Source organism: Rhinatrema bivittatum, chromosome 5, assembly GCF_901001135.1.
Source record: "Rhinatrema bivittatum chromosome 5, aRhiBiv1.1, whole genome shotgun sequence".
NCBI lineage: Eukaryota > Metazoa > Chordata > Amphibia > Gymnophiona > Rhinatrematidae > Rhinatrema > Rhinatrema bivittatum.
This window is the reverse complement of record NC_042619.1, coordinates 37,196,838-37,216,415: the sequence shown is the minus strand read 5'-3', so window position 1 is coordinate 37,216,415 and position 19,578 is coordinate 37,196,838. Positions and strand designations below refer to the sequence as shown.

The 19,578-nt window shown below is 45.3% G+C and overlaps 1 protein-coding gene across 1 annotated transcript in view; it reads right to left on the bottom strand.

The window, feature by feature from the left end:
* ANKRD42 (ankyrin repeat domain 42) overlaps window positions 1–19,578 on the bottom strand; it is a 108,958-nt gene that overhangs the window by 51,239 nt on the left and 38,141 nt on the right. Inside the window, exons 6-7 of the mRNA XM_029602223.1 lie at window positions 16,501–16,701; window positions 5,650–5,775 (exon numbers count right to left, since the gene is read on the bottom strand). Of these exons, the coding sequence (XP_029458083.1) occupies window positions 5,650–5,775; window positions 16,501–16,701 (327 nt within the window). The remainder of the gene's footprint in view (window positions 1–5,649; window positions 5,776–16,500; window positions 16,702–19,578) is intronic.

Genomic DNA, 19,578 nt, shown 5'->3' with positions numbered 1-19,578 from the left:
GAAGATGTTCCAAGTTCTTGTGATCTGTATATATCGTAACCTGGTGTTACACACCCTCCAACCACTGTCGCCATTCCTCAACTGCCAACTTGATGGCCAGTAACTCCCTGACTCCAATTCTTTAGTTCTGCGCGGTGGAAAATAACTTTTGTGAGAAGAAGGAGCAGGGGTGGAGAACCCCCGTACTGGAATACTGACTCAACACGGTCCCTACGCCTAAGGAGAAGGCATAGACTTCCAAGATAAAAGGACATGTGAGGTCCAGATGATAGAGGCATGGCTCCCAGAGAAAAGCCTTCTTCAAATCTAGGAAAGCAGCGACCGCTTCAGGAGGCCAAACCTTGGTATTGGCATCCTTCCAGGTAAGCGACGTGAGGGGGACCGTGATCCGGGAATAATTGGGGATGAAGTGCTAGTTGTAGTTCGCAAAGCCCAAAAACCTCTGCAAAGCGCGGAGGCCAGAAGTTTGTGACCAGATGAACTGAACCAAATCACTGTGAATCTGGAAGATGTAGTAGGCCAGATTGACAAACTAAAGAGTAGCAAATCAACTGGACCAGATGGTATGTATCCCAGGGTTCTGAATAAACGCAAAAATTAAATTTCATATGTATTAGTTAAAATTTGTAACCTATTATTATTAAAATCATCCATTGTGACTGGAGAGTGGTCAATGTAACCCCAATGTTTAAAAAGGGCTCCAGGAGTGATCTGGGAAACTAAAGAACAGTGAACCTGACTTCAGTGCCGGGAAAAACAGAGGAAACTATTCTAAAGATCAAAATCACAGAGTATTTAGAAAGACATGCTTTAACGGAACACAGTCAGCATGGATTTACCCAAGGGAATTCTTGCCTCACAAATCTGCTTCATTTTTTTGAAGAGGTTAATAAATATGTGGCTAAAGATGGACTCTGGCACTTTTAGGTTAAAGCACCTTAAGCTCTAACCCACATCCTTTATTATTATTATGTTACAATACTTCCTGCCTTTTTTCTTCCAGTTATATTTAGCTTCCAAGTTTCTACTCCTTGTTAAATGTAACTTTACCTTATTCTCCTCTATTGTTATTCACTTTATTATTTATTGCTTCAGTTATCCTTGTTCTATGTAAACCGATCCGATATGGTTATCACTATGAAGGTCGGTATAAAAAAAAAAAAAAGTGTTAAATAAATTAAATAAATAAAGGTGAACTGGTAAAAGTAGTGTATTTGGATTTTCAGAAGGTTTTTGACAAAGTACCTCAAAAAAGGCTTCTAAGAAAACTAAAAAGTCATGGGATAGGAGGTGATGTCCTTTCATGGATTACAAACTGGTTAAAATACAGAAAACAGAAAGTAGAATTAAATGGTCAATTTTCTCAGTGAAAAAGGGTAAACAGTACTTGGACCGGTGCTTTTCAATATATTAATAAATAATCTGGAAAGGAATACGAGTGAGATAATCAAATTGCAGATGAGACAATCAAACTGCAGAGTAGTGGATTGTGATAAACTGCAGGAGGACCTTGCAAGACTGGAAGACTGGGCATCCAAATGGCAGATGAAATTTAATGTTCACAAATGCAAGGTGTTGTATATAGGGAAAAATAACCCATGCTGAAGTTACACGATGTTAGTTTCCATATTAGGATTTACCACCCAGGAAAAAGATCTAGCATCACAGTGGATAATACATTGAAATTGTCAGCTCAGTGTGCTGCGACAGTCAAAAAAAGCAAACAGAAAGTTAGGAATTATTAGGAAGGGAATGGTGAATAAAACGGAAATTATCATAATGCCTCGGTATCGCACCATGGTGAGAATGCACCTTGAATACTGTGTACAGTTCTGGTCACCGCATCTCGAAAAAGATATAGTTGCACTGGAGAAGGTACAGAGAAGGGCAACGAAAATGATAAAGGGGATGGAACAGCTCCTCTATGAGGAAAGGCTAAAGAGGTTAGGACTGTTCAGCCTGGAAAAGAGACGGCTGAGGGGGGATATGATAGAGGTCCTTAAAATCATGAGAGGTCTAGAACGGGTAGATGTGAATCAGTTATTCACTCTTTTGGATAATAGAAGGACTAGGGGGCACTCCGTGAAGTTAGCAAGTAGCACATTTAAAACTAATCGGAGAAAATTATTTTTCACTCAACGCACAATAAAGCTCTGGAATTTGTTGCCAGAGGATGTGGTTAGAGCAGTTAGTGTAGCTGGGTTCAAAAAAGATTTGGATAAGTTCTTGGAGGAGAAGTCCATTAACTGCTATTAATCAAGTTGACTTAGGGAATAGACACTGCTATTCCTGGCATCAGTAGCTTGGGATCTACTTACTGTTTGGGTCCTTGCCAGGTACTTGTAAGCCTGGATTGGCCACGGCTGGAAACAGGGTGCTGGGCTTGATGGACCCTTGGTCTGACCCAGTATGGCAGTTTCTTATGTTCTTAATCATATTATAGGTCAACAAAACACTTAGGGGTAGATTTTCAAAGGGATACGCGCGTAACCCCTGAAAACCTACCCCAAACCCCCCCTGCGCGCGCCGAGCCTATTTTGCATAGGCTCGGCGGTGCGCGCAAGCCCCGGGAAGCACGTAAGTCCCGAGGCTTGCATGGAGGGGCGTGTCGGGGGCGTGCCGGGAGTGACGCGGCGTTTCGGGGGCGTGTCGCGAGTGACGTGGCATTTCGGGGGCGGCGCCGCGGGCGTGGTTTCGGCCTGGGGGCGTTCCGGGGGCGTGGCCGCGGCCTCCAGACGAGCCCCCGGACCGGAACATGGAGCGCGGCAGCCGGCCCGGTGCGCGCAAAGTTACGCCTGCTTCTAGCAGGCGTAAATTTGCCGACAAAGGTAGGGGGGGTTTAGATAGGGCCGGGGGGGGGGGGGTTAGGTAGGGGAAGGGAAGGGGAAGGGAAGGGGAAGGGAAGGGAAGATGCGGGGGGGGGGGGGAAGGAAAGTTCCCTCCGAGGCTGCTCCGATTTCGGAGCGGTCTCGGAGGGAACGGAGGCAGGCTGCGTGGCTCGGCGCGCCCAGGCTGCCGATTTTGGGCAGCCTTGCGCGCCGACCCCGGATTTTAATGGATACGCGCGTATCTATTGAAATCCCGCGTACTCTTGTTCGCGCGTGCGCAGATTTATAAAATCTACCTCCCTGTGCAATAGGGTTGCCTTAGGACACTTTAGATCATTCATTATTTCTTGTACATTCTTCTTTTTTTTTTTATAATTTATACTTTATTCAATTTTTAAATTCAAAACAATAAATAAAATTAACGTAAAAGGCAATAAACAGTGAACAATTCAGGCAAACTTATTACAAGAAGACTAATACAGTCAAAAGTAAATATGATTGTCACATTTATCCAATAAATGAGGGTCTTTATACGGTAAAGAAAACTTACATAATACAATTAACAAGGAGGAGAGGGGTAGAAATCTTTATTTTTACAGACCTGTTTCTGCTGCTTCAACCTGATTTTCCTTTACTAACTCTTTATCTCTCAAAAAACTTTCTAGATGTTGTGGCTGTTACATAGGGGGTGTTTAGTGTGCCCTTGGGCCTCAGCTCAGACCCAGACCTTCAGGGCCGAGCCGAGGGTTGACGGTGGCTCTGCATGGCTGACTGTCTGACCCTCTGCCAGGCCGGCAAGCTCCCAAGGCCAACATCCGAGGATGTTGGAAGTTGAATGGTCCTCCGACCATTCCGAGCCCTTTCAGACCTGCTGCAAGCAGCATGGGAGCAGCAGGCCTGGCCTGAGGTTGAGGGCAGACGGCCTTGACATGAAGACAGGACTATGGTCGATGCAATGGCATCCGGACAAGACGCTGGGTTGATGCAATGGCATCCTTGGACGAAGACACTGGGTTGATGCAACGGCATCCTTGGACGAAGACACTGGGTTGATGCAACGGCATCCTTGGACATGACACTTGACTGATGCGTCCGCATCTCAGACATGACGAGGAACTGAATATCCAAACAGGCAAGACTCAGGCCACCCGCGGGACTGAGTCGCGGACCACCCTGTCCCACTGCGCACCCTACACAGCCCATGCAGGCTGGTCACGGACCACGAGGAGAACGGGACAGCGCAGGAAAGGTCCAGACAAGAAGGAACTCCAATGACGGAGCCGGTGTCATCCGAAGCTTCCCCCAAGACTGGCAGGAACGGAGGCTCAGGAGCACAGGACACACAGTCCACCTGTGGGCTGGTCCAAACCTCATCCGAGGGACCCCCGGCCTCGCAGGTACCGGAAGGCTCAAGAGCAGACGAAGACGAAGGAAAGAACATCCTGGCAGGAAGACACATCAGGACGTGGAGGGAGGCGATCATGACGAGACATCAAACATGGACTGGGACCTCAGGCGGAACACCAAGACATGAAGACATGCAACCAAGCAGACGGGACGAGGAGCTCCACGAAGACAGAGGACCTTACAAACTCTGGCAGGCAGGAGCCTCCAGAGGGAAGTCACCATGATGCAAGGCAAAGAACGGATTCACGGAGCAGCCTTTATAGGGCTGGTACAGGAAACAGTCACAGAGGTGGGGCCAGGACACTTCCTGTGTCTGGCCCTTTAAATGTTGAAGAGAGGCGCACTGGCGCCTAAGGAGGGAGCAGGAAGCTGTGCAGGACACAGGTGCACACAGGTACATGGCATGCACAAGGCGGTGCACAATTCCCTCCCCCTAATTTGACCTTCCCGCCCCTTCCCTTAACCTATCCCCCCCCCAGCCCTATCCTAAATCCACCCAATTTTTTATTTTACCTTTTGCGCTCGTCAGCAGCCTGCCGGCACGTGATCCTCCAACACAGCGGCAAATGGCTGCTGTGCCAGAGGCCTCTGGCCCCGCCCCTTTTGTAAAGCCCCAGGACTTAGACGCCTCCTGGGGCTTTACGCGCGTCGCCGGGCCTTTATAAAATAGCCCTGGTGTGCGTAGGGCTTTTAAAATCAGCCCCTATGTTTGTCTGGTCCATGCTGTGGCTGCAATCAAGCAGGTATTCAAGCAAAAACAATTGTTATTAAAACATTAAAATATAAATTACATAGAAACATAGCAGAAAATGACCATATGGCCTATCCAGTCTGCCTGTATATATACACAAGCTTAAAATGTCTTTCATTTAGGCAGTGATTCATCCAGGACTTTTACCATAGACTCAGAATGGGAAAAAAGCCTTCGTGAATCAGGCCTTTAGTGTTATTTTCTATTTAGGGTTGTATACCATCTTCATCCCTGGAGAAGACCAAACGTGGTTTACAATTAGAGACAATAAATACCTCAAGATAACATAATACAATAATGAACATAAAATAATGCATACACCAATGTTACTTAATAATAAATACATGTAATAGAAATGTTAAAACCCTAATACAGTCTATCACAACCCCCACTCTCATGACGGAAGTGAAAGACAATGTCATATAGCTATAATAAACATTCCCTCCATAAAAATAAACAAACATTAATACATAATTTTCCCTATCACAAACTGTACCCTCTCCCACATTTAGGGGTAGAAACAAGCTGTATTATCCACTTCTGCCGACCTCAAAATATTACTAATAATGAGATGTGATATTTCATGAAGTTAATTTGGTGAACGAATACATCTATATTCAAACACGTCAGCAAATCAAAATGAATAGGATTACAATCACTGACCTTTGTGCATGGGAGTAGCTCCTTTGTCATCACGCTCATTAATATTAATTATTCCATTTTCTACTAATTTTCTAAGCGTCACTAGGTCCCCTCTAAATGCAGAAGCATGAGCAGGAAATGCTAAATCTAGAAGACAAAGAGCATACATCTTTCACACTAACATTATCAGAAAACATGCAAACCATGTAATCTTTTCATCTTGTTATTATTAGTAGTAATAATGATTTTATTGAAACATCAAAGTATTTGCATAAAATCTGTGTGGAAACCTTAGGATCCAAGGATTTTTTGGTTTTAAATTGCTGCATTAAAAAGAGAACCTACCAGCTACCTTACAATGGAAAATACAAAATATGTATCAAATGAAGCATTACTTTGATGTCAATGTTTACTAGTGGCTTTAATAAAAATTGGCATGTTGATAACCAACTCTGAGAATTGCAATCAATTTAACCTAAAAATAAAGCAAAATTGCTTACTTTGTAATAGGTGTTATCCCAGGACAGCAGGATGTGGGCCTCTCATATGGGTGTCGTCACTGACGGAGACCTATCACGGAAAACTTTTGACTGGCACACTGAGCCCACTGAGCATGCCCAGCATGCCATGATCCCTCGAGCCACAGGGGTCTCCCTTCAGTCTCGTATGTAGCAATAAGCGTTAGCAAAAATAAAATAAAACGGATCCGACCCAACTTCGCGGGGTGGCGGGTGGGTTTCATGAGGACTACAACCTGCTGTCCTGGGATAACACCTATTACAAGGTAAGCAATTTTGCTTTATCCCAGGACAAGCAGGATGCTAGTCCTCACATATGGGTGATTAGCAAGCTACAGGCCGAGTCATTTTGTAGTGGACCAACAGCAACAACTTGTGCAATGGGCACAACAACTGGAGCGCTGTTGGAAAAAATTGAGGCAGCCTAAAATCACAGCAGGTTAGATGTAGGAGTTGGGATTATGCTGGAAATAAGTTATTTAAGACAGATTGTCCGTAGGCTGAATCTGGTCATCCTTCTTTGTCCAAACAGTAATGAGCTGCAAAGGTGTGACGAGAACTCCATGTTGCAGCTTTACATATATCAGCTAAAAGACAGGAAACAGAGTAGGATTAAATGGACAATTTTCTCAGTGGAAGGGAGTGGGCAGTGGAGTGCCTCAAGGATCTGTATTGGGACCCTTACTTTTCAATATATTTATAAATGATCTGGAAAGAAATACGACGAGTGAGATAATCAAATTTGCAGATGATACAAAATTGTTCAGAGTAGTTAAATCACAAGCAGATTGTGATAAATTGCAGGAAGATCTTGTGAGACTGGAAAATTGGGCATCAAAATGGCAGATGAAATTTAATGTGGATAAGTGCAAGGTGATGGATATAGGGAAAAATAACCCATGTTATAATTACACAATGTTAGGTTCCATATTAGGTGCTACAACCCAAGAAAGAGATCTAGGTGTCATAGTGGATAACACATTGAAATCGTCGTTCAGTGTGCTGCGGCAGTCAAAAAAGCAAACAGAATGTTGGGAATTATTACAAAGGGAACGGTGAATAAAACGGAAAATGTCGTAATGCCTCTGTATCGCTTCATGGTGAGACCGCACCTTGAATACTGTGTACAATTCTGGTCGCCGCATCTCAAAAAATATATAATTACAATGGAGAAGGTACAGAGAAGGGCTACCAAAATAAGGGGAATGGAACAGCTTGGAGAAGAGACGGCTGAGGGGGGATATGATAGAGGTGTTTAAAATCATGAGAGGTCTAGAATGGGTAGATATGAATCGGTTATTTACTCTTTCAGATAATAGACTAGGGGGCACTCCATGAAGTTAGCGTGTGGCACATTTAAAAATAATCGGAGAAAGTTCTTTTTCACTCAACGCACAATTAAACTCTGGAATTTGTTGCCAGAGGATGTGGTTAGTGCAGTTAGTATAGCTGTGTTTAAAAAAGAATTGGATAATTTCTTGGAGGAGAAGTCCATCACCTGCAATTAATTGAGTTGACTTAGAAAATAGCCACTGCTATTACTAGCAACGGTAACATGGAATAGACTTAGTTTTTGGGCACTTGCCAGGTTCGGCCGCTGTTGGAAACAGGATGCTGGGCTTGATGGACCCTTGGTCTGACCCAGTATGGCATGTTCTTATTAAGAATGGGATCTGGGGTGATTGTATCTGATGATTTTAAGGTGGACAAATAGGTGGATAAGCCAGAAAGATGCGTGGCTGCATAGGGAGAGGAATACTCAGCAGAAAAAAGGATCTTGCCTCTGTATAAATCCCTGATGAGCTATTGGTACTGAACGATAGTGTGCTACTGAGGTTGACATTGCTCTTGCTGAATGCACCTTTACTCGCCCTTGGAGAGGAAGGCCTGCTTTTTCATAGCAGAACTCTATAAAATCTGCAAGCCAGTTGGAGAGAGTTTGTTTGCCCACTGCTTTACCTGGTTTGTTTGGATCACAAGAAACAAAGAGCTGAGTGGATTTCCTATGGACTGCAGTGCAGTCTAAGTAATGTGCAAGTGCACGTTTACAGTCCAAGGTGTGCAAAGATCTCTCCCCTTGGTGAGAGTGAGGTCTTGGGAAGAATGTGGGCAAGATTATGGACTGATTCAAATGTAATTCCGTAACTACCTTGGGAAGGAATTTTGGGTGTGTACGGAGTACTACTCGGTCATGTAGGAATTTTGTATACTGTGAGTATGTGACAAGTGCTTGTAACTCACTAACTCTTCTAGCAGATGTAATGGCTATTAAGAAGATAGTCTTCCATGAGAGAAATTTAACATCGCAGGAAACCATGGGTTCAAAGGGAGAACGCATGAGTCTTGTTAGTACCACATTAAGTTCCCATTCTGTGACTGGTGGCCGTATAGGGGGTTTTAGATGAATTAAACCTCTCATAAATCTACTAACAAGGGGCTGCACTGACATCGGTGCAACCTACTATTGTATGATGGTAAGCTGATATAGCACTTAGGTGTACCCTTACTGACGAGGTCTGGAGACCAGAGTCTGAAAGGTGCCAGAGATAGTCCAACAAAGATGTTATGGGGCAGGAAAAAGGGTCAATACTTTTCTGCACACACCACGTGGTGAATCTTTCCACTTTGAACTATAGTTTTTTCATGTGGAAGGCTTACGTGAAGCTACAAGCACTTGAGAGACATTAGTTGAAAGGCTGCAGGATCAAACTTTCAACATCCAGGCTATTAGAGATAGGGATTGAAGGGTGGGATGGCGCAACCTGCCCTGATCCTGAGTTATGAGAGTGGGAGCTGTACCCAGGCAAATCGGGTTCCTGATTGAGAGATCAAGAAGCATGGGGGAACCACATTTGTCGAGGCCAATAAGGGGCTATGAGTATCATGGACCCCTTGTCCTGTTGTAGCTTCACTAGAGTCTTGGTTATTAGCGGTATCGGGGGATACGCGTATAGAAAACCTGAATTCCAGGGGCGAGCAAAGGCATCCCTGGCTAACTGGTTTGTTTGTTTGTGCAGAGAGCAGAATCTGTTCACTTTGTGATTCAGTTGGGATGCAAAGAGGTCCATCGTTGGTTGACCCCAATGGTGAAATATCGCTACTAAGGGATCCAGGGACCACTCGTGAGGTTGGAATTGACGACTGAGATGGTCTGCTAGTACGTTGTGAATTCCTGCCAGATAAGTGGCTCGAAGAAACATGGAATGTGTCAGGGTCCAGTCCCAAATCTGTGTGGCTTCTTGACAAACGAGATATGAGCCCGTACCTCCCTGTTTGTTCAGGTACCACATGGCAACTGTGTTGTCCGTTTGTATCAGAACAGTCTTGTGTGAAAGGCAGTCCTTGAATGCATGTAGAGCATAACGTATAGCTCAAAGTTCCAGGAAATTGATTTGAAATGTTGCTTCGAGTTTTGTCCAAGTACCCTGGGTTTGGAGATTGTCTATGTGAGCTCCCTAACCTAAGGTGGATGCATCTGTAGTTAAAGTTACTTGCAGAATTGGCTGTTGGAAGGGTAGGCCTTTGCGCAAGTTATTCTTGTTCGCCCACCAGAGGAGAGATGAACGTAGTTGGTGGGTTATTTGAACTGGGGATGACAGCGGTTGAATGGCTTGTGTCCACTGTGATCTTAATGTCCATTGGGTTATTCTCATGGCTAATCTGGCCATAGGAGTGACATGAACTGTGGAGGCCATGTGGCCGAGCAGAGTTAGAAACTGATGTGCTGTCGCCTGTTTCTTTAAGCGCAGAGTTTGCTAATGAGGAGAGTGTCTCCGCCCAGGTTTCCGGGAGGAAGGCTCTTGATATTATGGTGTTCAACTCTGCTCCGATGAACTGCAGTAGGCGAGATGGAATGAGCTGGGATTTTTGGTAGTTGATTAGAAATCCCAGCGAGTGAAGCAGATTGATTGTGAGCCTGAGAGAAGCGAGAGCTCCTTGCTGTGATTGGCTTCTGATGAGCCAGTCGTCTAGGTAAGGAAAAACGTGTACACTTTCCTTGTGCAAATGAGCCACTGCTACTGCTAGGCACATTGGGCCAGATTTTCAAAGGGATACGCGCGTACCCCCCAAAAACCTGGCCCAAACACCCCCTGCGCGCGCCGAGCCTATGTTGCATAGGCTTCCGGCGCGTGCAAAGCCCCGGGACGTGCGTAAGTCCCGGGGCTTTCCTGGGGGGGGGGGGGGGGGCATGGCGCCGGGGGCGTTCCGGGGGCGTGGCCATGGCCTCCGGACCGGAACATGGCACGCGGCAGCCGGCCCGGCGCGCGCAGTTACGCCTGCCTTGAGCAGGCGTAATTTTTGCAACAGAGGTGGGGGGGGGGTTTAGATAGGGCCGGGGGGGGTGGGTTAGGGAGGGGCAAGGGAGGGCAAGGTGGGGGGAGGCGGAAGGAAAGTTCCCTCCGAGGCCGCTCCGATTTCGGAGCGGCCTCGGAGGGAACGGAGGCAGGCTGCACGGCTCGGCGCACGCAGGCTGCTGATTTTCGGCAGCCTTGCGCGCGCCGACCCCGGATTTTAATGGATACGCGCATATCTATTGAAATCCTGTGTACTCTTGTTCGCGCCTGGTGCGCGAACAAAAGTATGCGTGTGCGCAAGTTTATGAAATCTACCCCTTTATGAATACTCGGGGCGCTGAGGCAAGTCCGAATGGCAGAACCCGGTATTGAAATGCTGATGACCCACCAGGATACACAGAAACTTGCGATGAGGAGGGAATATTGGAATGAAAGAGAACAGAGCCAGTCTCCTGTTTGAAGAAGGGGAAGCATGGTGCCTAAGGAGACCATTCTGAACTTCTCTTTCCATAGAAATTTGTTGAGATTTCGGAGGTCTAGGATGGGACATAGACCTCCTGTTTTCTTTGGAATGAGGAAATAACGGGAGTAGAATCCTCTGCTCTGCTGAGATCGGGGAACTGGTTCCTCGGCCCTGGCTCTCAGAAGGATGGATAATTCTGCTTGCAGAAGAGTGATATGATCCCTGTGTATCCAAAGAGACTTTGGTGGAGAGTCTTTAGGTACTGTGAGAAAATTCAGTTGGTAACCTCGTGTTATAATTGAAAGTACCCATTGATCTGTTGTGATATTTGACCAATGGGTGTGAAAGAGAGAGACTCGACCTCCCACTAGTATGGTTGGTTTGGGGTTGATCGAGTGGCTGCTGGGCCTGTTTGAGGGGGAGGTTGAGGCCTAGAAGCCCTCGGTTGTCTAGGCCAGTGGTTCTCAATCTTTTTCCCATCGTGACACACCGGACAGGCCACACTCACATGTGTGACACACTGCTCATTACAATTCATGGCGGAAATAAAAAGTAAAGGTCCGGTAATTATTTTTATTGTTTAGAATGACACAAGGAAAAGATACATATTCTGTCTGAACAGAAATTGCATAAATAGTAAACATCCCACACCAAAACAGCACCAATTTCCAGCACTTAAACAGTAACCACCTTACCTAAGAAAAGGAAGCACTGAAATATTACACCAGGCCTTAAGACACCAATACATCTCCTATTAGGAAAACGGATCAAGTCAGGCTGCTATAGAGCCCTACACAGAAACTACACGCCAGCAGAAAACCTCACCTGAGTCACATGTGCTGACCCTCACCTAACAAAGAATAAAGAGATCAAAACGCATAACTAGAAGCATGCAGAAAAAACTGAATTGGAAACTGCAACAAGCCAAAGTCTCTGTGTGCAGTGTAATAAAGGAAAAAAGAAACATCACCCATCCTTATAAAACAAATCAAGAAATATAAAATCAGTAGCAGTAAAACCATACTAACAAAAAGAACAGATTATTTCGAAACAGCTGATGAGTGGAATATCCAATAATTAAAAACTCATATAAAAAATTTCTAGATACCAATAAAATATTTCAAAATAGCAGACACAAAGACCCAGTAATGAAAAATAAGGATACAAAAATGTTTTTGCTCTGCATACCTGGAAACATTTGATATCCAGGTGTCCTGAGATTGTTTTGAATTAGCAGTAGGAGGGATGGTTTGCTTGGAACTTTCTCCTCTCTCTCAGTCACATACCAGCGCTCTCTCTCACATTGGCTCTCAATTTTACACACCTATATACACATGCTCTCAGTCACTCACATATACACATGCTTTTTCTCTCACTTATATAGGTTCTTAATTACACATTTACATACATGCTATCTTTTCACGCTTACACACACAGGCTTTCAATCACACACATACATGCTGTCTTTTTTCTCTCACACCCAGACTCTCATTCACATGCTTACAAACATGCACTCTCATTCTCTCACTTTCACACAGGCTCTCAATCACATGCTGACATGCTCTCTCACTTAAACCAGCTCTCAATCACACACAGACACACATGCTCTCTCCCTTACTTATACACCAGGCTCTTAATCATACATACATATGATCTCTCTCACACACAAAGGATCTCAATCATACACACATACTCTTTCACCCAAACAGATTTTCAATCACAAACTTACACATATAGGTTCCCAATTGTAAACTTACATTCATGCTCTCTCTCTCACAGGCAGGCTCTCAATCACACACATACATGCTATCTCACTCACACACATACACACATGCTTGCATGCTCATTCACTCTTTCTCTCCCTCACCCCCCCCCTCCCCGGAACTAGCGGCAGCAGCGGCCTCCTCCCAACCCTAACCTCCTTCCTTTTTAGCCCTGGCGGAGCAAGGAGTCCATCAGCCGCGGGGGTTGACGCTCTTCTTCATTTTCCTCCGAGCCGCGCTGCACATTCTTCAGACCGCGCCTCTCTTCTGTTCTTCGGTCTGATTCTGACCACACTAGCATGGTCTCTTCTTCCCACGCACGCACCCGATGCTCACCACTTCCTCTTCCGGGCCGCGGGGGCGGGAAGAAGAGACCATGCCGATGCCACCGACGCCAGCTGTCCTGCCGCGTTCCGCCCTGGCTGACAGCATTTTAAGCCCGGGTGGAGGAGGACCAGGGAGCAGCTGGGTCAGCGGGGGACCGGGAAGTGTGGTGACACACCTGTGTGTTCTCGGCGACACACTGATGTATCGCGATACACCGGTTGAGAACCACTGGTCTAGGCTGGGATCTTTGCAGCGGTCTGGATGCTCTACCACGGGGTGCTGGCGGATAGTACCTACGTGGTCTATAGTAGGGTTCTCTGGTAATTTTTCGTGCCGGGTGGTGTGAGGCAGATGAAGTATCTTGTGGGATAGCAGATAATTGACGCAGAGTTTCAGAGTGTTCTTTAAGTTGGGCTACTGCGTCTTGAACTCTTGCTCCAAAAAGGTTATCGCTCACACAAGGTAAATCTACCAGCTTTTCTTGAACCTCAGGCCTGAGATCTGAAGCCGTGAGCCAGGCCTAACGATGTGCGCGGATACCAGTAGCCACGACTCGTGAAGAGGTTTCAAAACTGTCGCAGGCAACATGGACCTCATGCTTGCCTGCTTCTAAACTTTTGTGGATAATGTCATTAGCTGAGTCCTGATATTGTTGAGGCAGGATTTCTGCTAATTGCTGCTTCTGTTTCCAGAGATTGCGCTGATATTGCATCATATAAAGCTGATATGTCGCTATTCTGGAATTAAGCATCGAGCCTTGGAAGACTTTCCTGCCCAGAGTGTCCAAGAACTTTTGTTCTTTTCCTGGTGGAGTTGATGAATGAGGCCGTACTCTCTTTGATTTTTTCTGAGCAGATTCTACCACCACCAATTGATGTGGAAGCTGGGCCCTCTGAAAGCCGGGGATGTGCTGCACCAGATAGGTAGTATCCATCCTTCTATTGACTGGTGGAACTGAGCATGGGTGTTCCCATAAACTGTGCTGTAGTTCTACCAGGACCTCATGTATCGGAATAGCTAATACTTCCTTACGAGGGTCTACAAACTGAAGGACCTCTAAGGTCTGTTGTCTAGTATCCTCTTCAGACACTATTTAAATGGAATAGTGTCAGCCATTTCTTTTACAAAAGTGGTAAAAGACAGGTCCTCTGGGAGTGACTTTTTTCTGTCTTCAGGAGGGGATGGTTCAGACATGAAGTCCTCTGAAGATGTGTCAGAGTCTCTATCTTCCCAAGAGTCCAATGGAGTATGCTTTGGAGGAGAAACATGAGGAGGTCTCGATGGCATCGATGGTTTTTGTGGTGAAAAGAACGGCATTGATGGAGCGGCCGGAATTCTCAGTCGGGAGAGTCCGGAGGGTCCTGGCTGAGGTTCAGACGGTAGAGAAGTACCAGAAGCATCATCATCACCAACTGGAATAGGAGTGACAAGCTGCACTGAAAGAGCTCCGATGAGGGCATCGAGCTTCGACATCAGTGGTTGGAATATTGACAAATCCGGTATCGGTATCGGAGTAAGCATCGGCACAAGAACAGGCACCAGCATCAGTGAAAGCACCGGCATCGGTGGTGGTACCGGCTTCAGTGATGGCACCGGCATCGGTGATGGCACTAGTATAGGCATCGGCTCCAGAGGTGTCGATGGATGAAGGTCTCTGGGAGCTTCTCTCACTGCCTGGCGGATAAATCTGTCCAGTTCCTCCCTTATAGCTGGTGAAGTCAGAGCAGCTATAGGTGATTGCAGAGAAGGCGTCATCAGCTCTACCACAGGGCCCTGTGGTGGCTTGATGCCCAGCACCTTTGGAGGTGGGGAACACTTGGAGTAGTAGGCCTCAATAGTTCTTGTAGACAAGGCCTTTTTGATGATGGTTCTTCTTGGCAATAGCAAGGCCTCTGGAGTCGAAGTACGTCGAGGTCGATGACAATGTTTTTGTCGATGTTCGGTGGCTTTTTCAACCCCGGATGTCAATTTTATCAATGCCGCAGACGGAGTCAGGGATAGTCAGTCTCCGGAGCCATCCATGCAACGTTTGTGAAAAACTAATCATTTTGACGCTCCAGCCGGAGACGATTGGGTCGACGTCGAAGGCATAAGTTGTATGTGGAAAAGATGTTCCATTTTTTCCTGTCAGGCCTTTCTGCCCTTGGCGGTCACCTCTGCACATTTTGGGCAGGAAGAAATATCATGCGATTGCCCTAGGCACAAAACACACACAGCATGCAGGTTGGTAATCAACATTGTGCAAGTGCAGTTCGGGCATTTTGTTTACTCAAGTAAATACACTTTACTCAAGTGGGCTTTTGAAAATTGCTACAATATATGCTATTGAATTGTCCATAGAATTTATTCAACTAAGTGCACTTTACTCGAGTAAATGGCTTTTGAAAATTGCTACAATAGTTTGTTACATTTACGTGCATAACTCCTTGAAAATTACCCCCAAACATTTTAAAGTAGTTTTATTTGTATTTCTATTTTTATATATACTCATAATCTTATTTATTAGATGATACAGGCAAATTGGAGTTATTTTAATCTGTATACTTTGTATTTAAATACAACTGGAGGGGGGGGGTCCAGATTTTTTAACCACTTCTCTATCTGGACATTCTAACTTACTTGGTTTGTCAGTATCCTTTGAAGAAACCTCTGTCTGAACCATGTGCTACTGAGCAATTGTTGGCTTTCCCCGTGTTCTCGTTTAAAACTGCTCTATTTCCTTCTTAAAAGTTAGTGCCAGCAACCTGGTTCCACTTTGGTTAAGGTGGAGCCCATCCTATTTTAATAGGTTCTCCCCTCCCCAGAATGCTCCCTAAAACATCTTCCCTGCTCTGTCATCTCATCTATGCATTGAGGCTGTGGCGCTTGGCCTGTTTCTGGGGTCCTGTGCATGGAATGGGGAGACTTTCTAAAACTGCAACCCTGGAGGGTCTGGATTTCAATTTCCTACCTAAGAGCCTAAATTAGCTCCCTAAGCCTTCTTTCTGCACCTTCCTGTAGTTAGTACCCGCATGTACCAAACAGCTAGCTTCCCTGCAGCACTATCTTAAATCTTATCTAAGTGGGTTTCATAAATACAATGCAAGGTTTCTCTCCCACTAACCATAGTAATAAACACAACTTCCTGGTACTGATTAAACATACCAAAAATTTACACAAAAATCTGTTAGATTTCTCTTATTTGAATACTTCCTGTTCACCATAAAAATGTTATAAACAGTACAATATAGCTGGAATAATAAAAATACCCCCTAGAAGAAATACATTTATTTATTTAGATTTATATTCCGCTTTTCACACTTTTTTCAGCGCTTCAAAGTGGATTACATTCAGGTACTTGTATTTAAAAAGAAAGAAGTAGAATGTTCTTCACAGGAAGTCTCATAATAGGAATTGTTTGTGATACTAAAGTCCATGGCTAACCTGTACAAGTATTTCCAGTCATGCCATCCCACTTGTATTTCATAGTAACTACTGCCAGTCTTGAAGCTTTTTCAAGCACTTACTCTCTTGTTCTTCTGGATGATCTCTTTCATACTCCACACCATCTATATATTGCACAATATTATTCTTATAGAACCTCTGGGCCAGATCCTTTGGCGTCTCTCCATGGTCATTCCTGGCTCTCAGAGTGTGAGTCACACTGACCCCTTTACTAACCAGGAACTTCAAGCAATGCAGATGGCCTTCCATTGCAGCTAAATGAGCTAGAATCAAAGGAGAAAGAGACTGGTTGTTAAAAAGGAACCTAGGAATAAACTGTGAGATGATCTGGCAGATTAGTCAATTGCTAAATGTGATCTCATACATTTAAATTCAAATGCAAAACAATTATAACTTCATTAGAAAACAATTTTATATTATGGATTAAGCCCTCAAAAAGTTGTTTAACATTTAAAGATTCAATTAGTCTCAGAGACATGTGCAGAGAACAAGAATTTTTCAAGAGGGAAAAGATGTATTATTCCTCCTGCTTTTGAGTTAAAAACATTACATACATTTGTAGTTTTCACATATAGCAGATGTGGTAAAACTGAGTTTCAGCACAGACAAAGAATCTGAGAGTAGTTTCTAACACTGACAGTCAAAAACTGTTTTCCCAACAATAGCAGGGCTGAATCAGCCATGCTGTCATGGGAACGTCCTCCGGATGTCGCAAGGCAGAGCTTGTCAAAGTTGTTACAGAGCTTAGCTCTGTGCGGCTGTGCGTGTGTTCCTGCACAGCTAGGCAGTTTCTCCTCAGTCGTTCCTTCCATGAGTGCGAACACATGCGGAGCAGTCTCTCTCCTCAGTCGGAAGATTTTTTTTCTCTTTGACGACTAAATATGGAAAGACCGCCATTGCACAGGTATGTCTTGACCCTCGGGCTTTAAGCCCTGCGCGTTTGGGAAAATTATGTCCATAACAGATGGACACTCAGCCTGCTACATATGCCTGGGCCCAAACCAAGATCAGGTGACATGTAAATACAGTGGCCGCATGTCGCCTAGGGCCCAAAGGCAGCGGGCACAAAAAATTGAAAATTTAAGGCTCGCAGTCAAGGGCTCATATGCCTCCCCCCTTCGGCGGCCCATTCTTCACTGGGGCTGGCACCAAAACAGGCCCACAAAGAAAAAATTGGCAGCGTCCCTAGGGCCCCATGGCTCTACTAAACAATAGGACAATAAATCAAAATCAAAACATAGCCATCAAGACTCACCTCGACAGAAAGACCAAGATTCGCATTGCAAGCCTCGAAGCAAGCGTCGGCCTCCCGAAGCACCAGCGTTGACACCGAGGCCTTCGACGCCTGTCGGCACCATCGCAAGAAACACACCACATGCGCCCGTGACGCGACCCTCGGTGTAAGAGGCTTTGACTCGTCAACCGACGCAAGAGCTTTGACGCATACCACGAGGCAATCTTCGAAGCATGCATGGAGAAACGGCCGTGTCGATCATCAACAAAAACAGACGCAACATCTTGACACCCGAGAGCCTCACCAAGGTGAAGAAGGAGGCAATATCCCCACTGATCACTCTATGGTTCCTCAGCTGCAGAAACGCACATCCGGGCACAGAAGCCCATTGTCAATAAAGAGGACAGATGAGGAGTTCATTGATGTGTCCTCCCGTTCCACTCCCAGGACTCTTCGTCTTCATCATCCTTACAGGTCTACTCAGATCTCTCATCAGTTTCCCGATGGCATCATACCTCCACACAGCTCCAAGAACCCTTACATAAGAGGATAAGGACTTTAGAAGATGAACGCCTTCAACCGAAATGCCCACAGGAACCAAATTCTAATATTCTTCTAGCAGCTGTACCACACAAGCAGCGACGGAGTCAGCTACCTAGTCTGCCTCCCCCAGTACTAGACATTGCCCAGCAAGCCATAACACAGATTTCTGCTGCCCTCACAAATTTCTTCTCCTCTCTTCAGACAGGCTACTCCTATCCACAACCAAGCCTACTCAGCCCTCATCTTTCTGACACCATCGCGCGGACACTCTCCTTGTCTCACCGAAGGAAGCCTCACCAATTCCAAGATAACCACCAGGGGACGGTAATACCTCACCCTTCCCCCGGCTCTTGCCAAAGCTGTCTCCACAACCACTTAAAAATAATAATATTGGTTCTATGCCTAGGAAGAATATTTAATGAAAGCTGTCTATTTGGTAAGTGGGAGGGATTTTAAGTGGCAAGATTTTCAGACTCAGACAAAATTGGTTGATCACAACCCCAAAGTTCTATTTCAAAGTTAGAACTGGAAAAGCAGCCAGATATTTCCAAATCTATAAATTATTTAGCAGAAGATTACTACAAGGAACTAATACAGTTTGAGATTTGCTTCTTAGTGTGATTTCACCATTTCATAAGCCCCCTAAGGTTTTACCCCTTGACTTATCCATGGGTGAAAGATAAATCTTGATTTTGGGGCCCAAAAAATTTACTCTCGACTTATACAAGAGATCGACTTATACACGAGTCTATATGGTAACTTTGCTGAGCGAGCAGAGATCTTGCATGCCTACAAAAAAAAGAGGGGACTTGCGTTATAAGGGAAATCAGTTCTTGATTTTCCAGTAGTATTCCACCGCAATCTCTTTAAAGAGAAAAGAATTTGCGCCAAATTGTTCCAACCTGTTTATAAAGGAGATTTATTTCTCACTTCAGTATCTGGCCAGGCTGAAACTCACCTATAATGGTGCTCAGTGACAGTACGATACAGTAAAATCGCGGGAGAGAGGGCAAGTGCCCGCTCTCCTGTGTGCGCGATTCAGTAAATAAATTTATTTAAATTAGGCCCGGCGGTAAAAAGAGGCGCTAGGGACAGTAGCGCGTCCCTAGCGCCTCTTTTCGGACAGGAGCGGCGGCTGTCAGCGGGTTTGACAGCCGACAATCAATTTTGCCGGCGTCTGTTCTCGAGCCCATTGACAGCCACGGGTTCAGAAACCGGACGCCGGCAAAATTGGGCATCTGGTTTTCAACCCATGAGCCACGGGCCTATTTAAAAAAAAATTTTTTTTACGGTTTTTTTTTTTTTTAAACTTTCGGGACTTTCCCGATGCCGGCAGAAATTAGCGCCTACCTTTGGGTAGGCG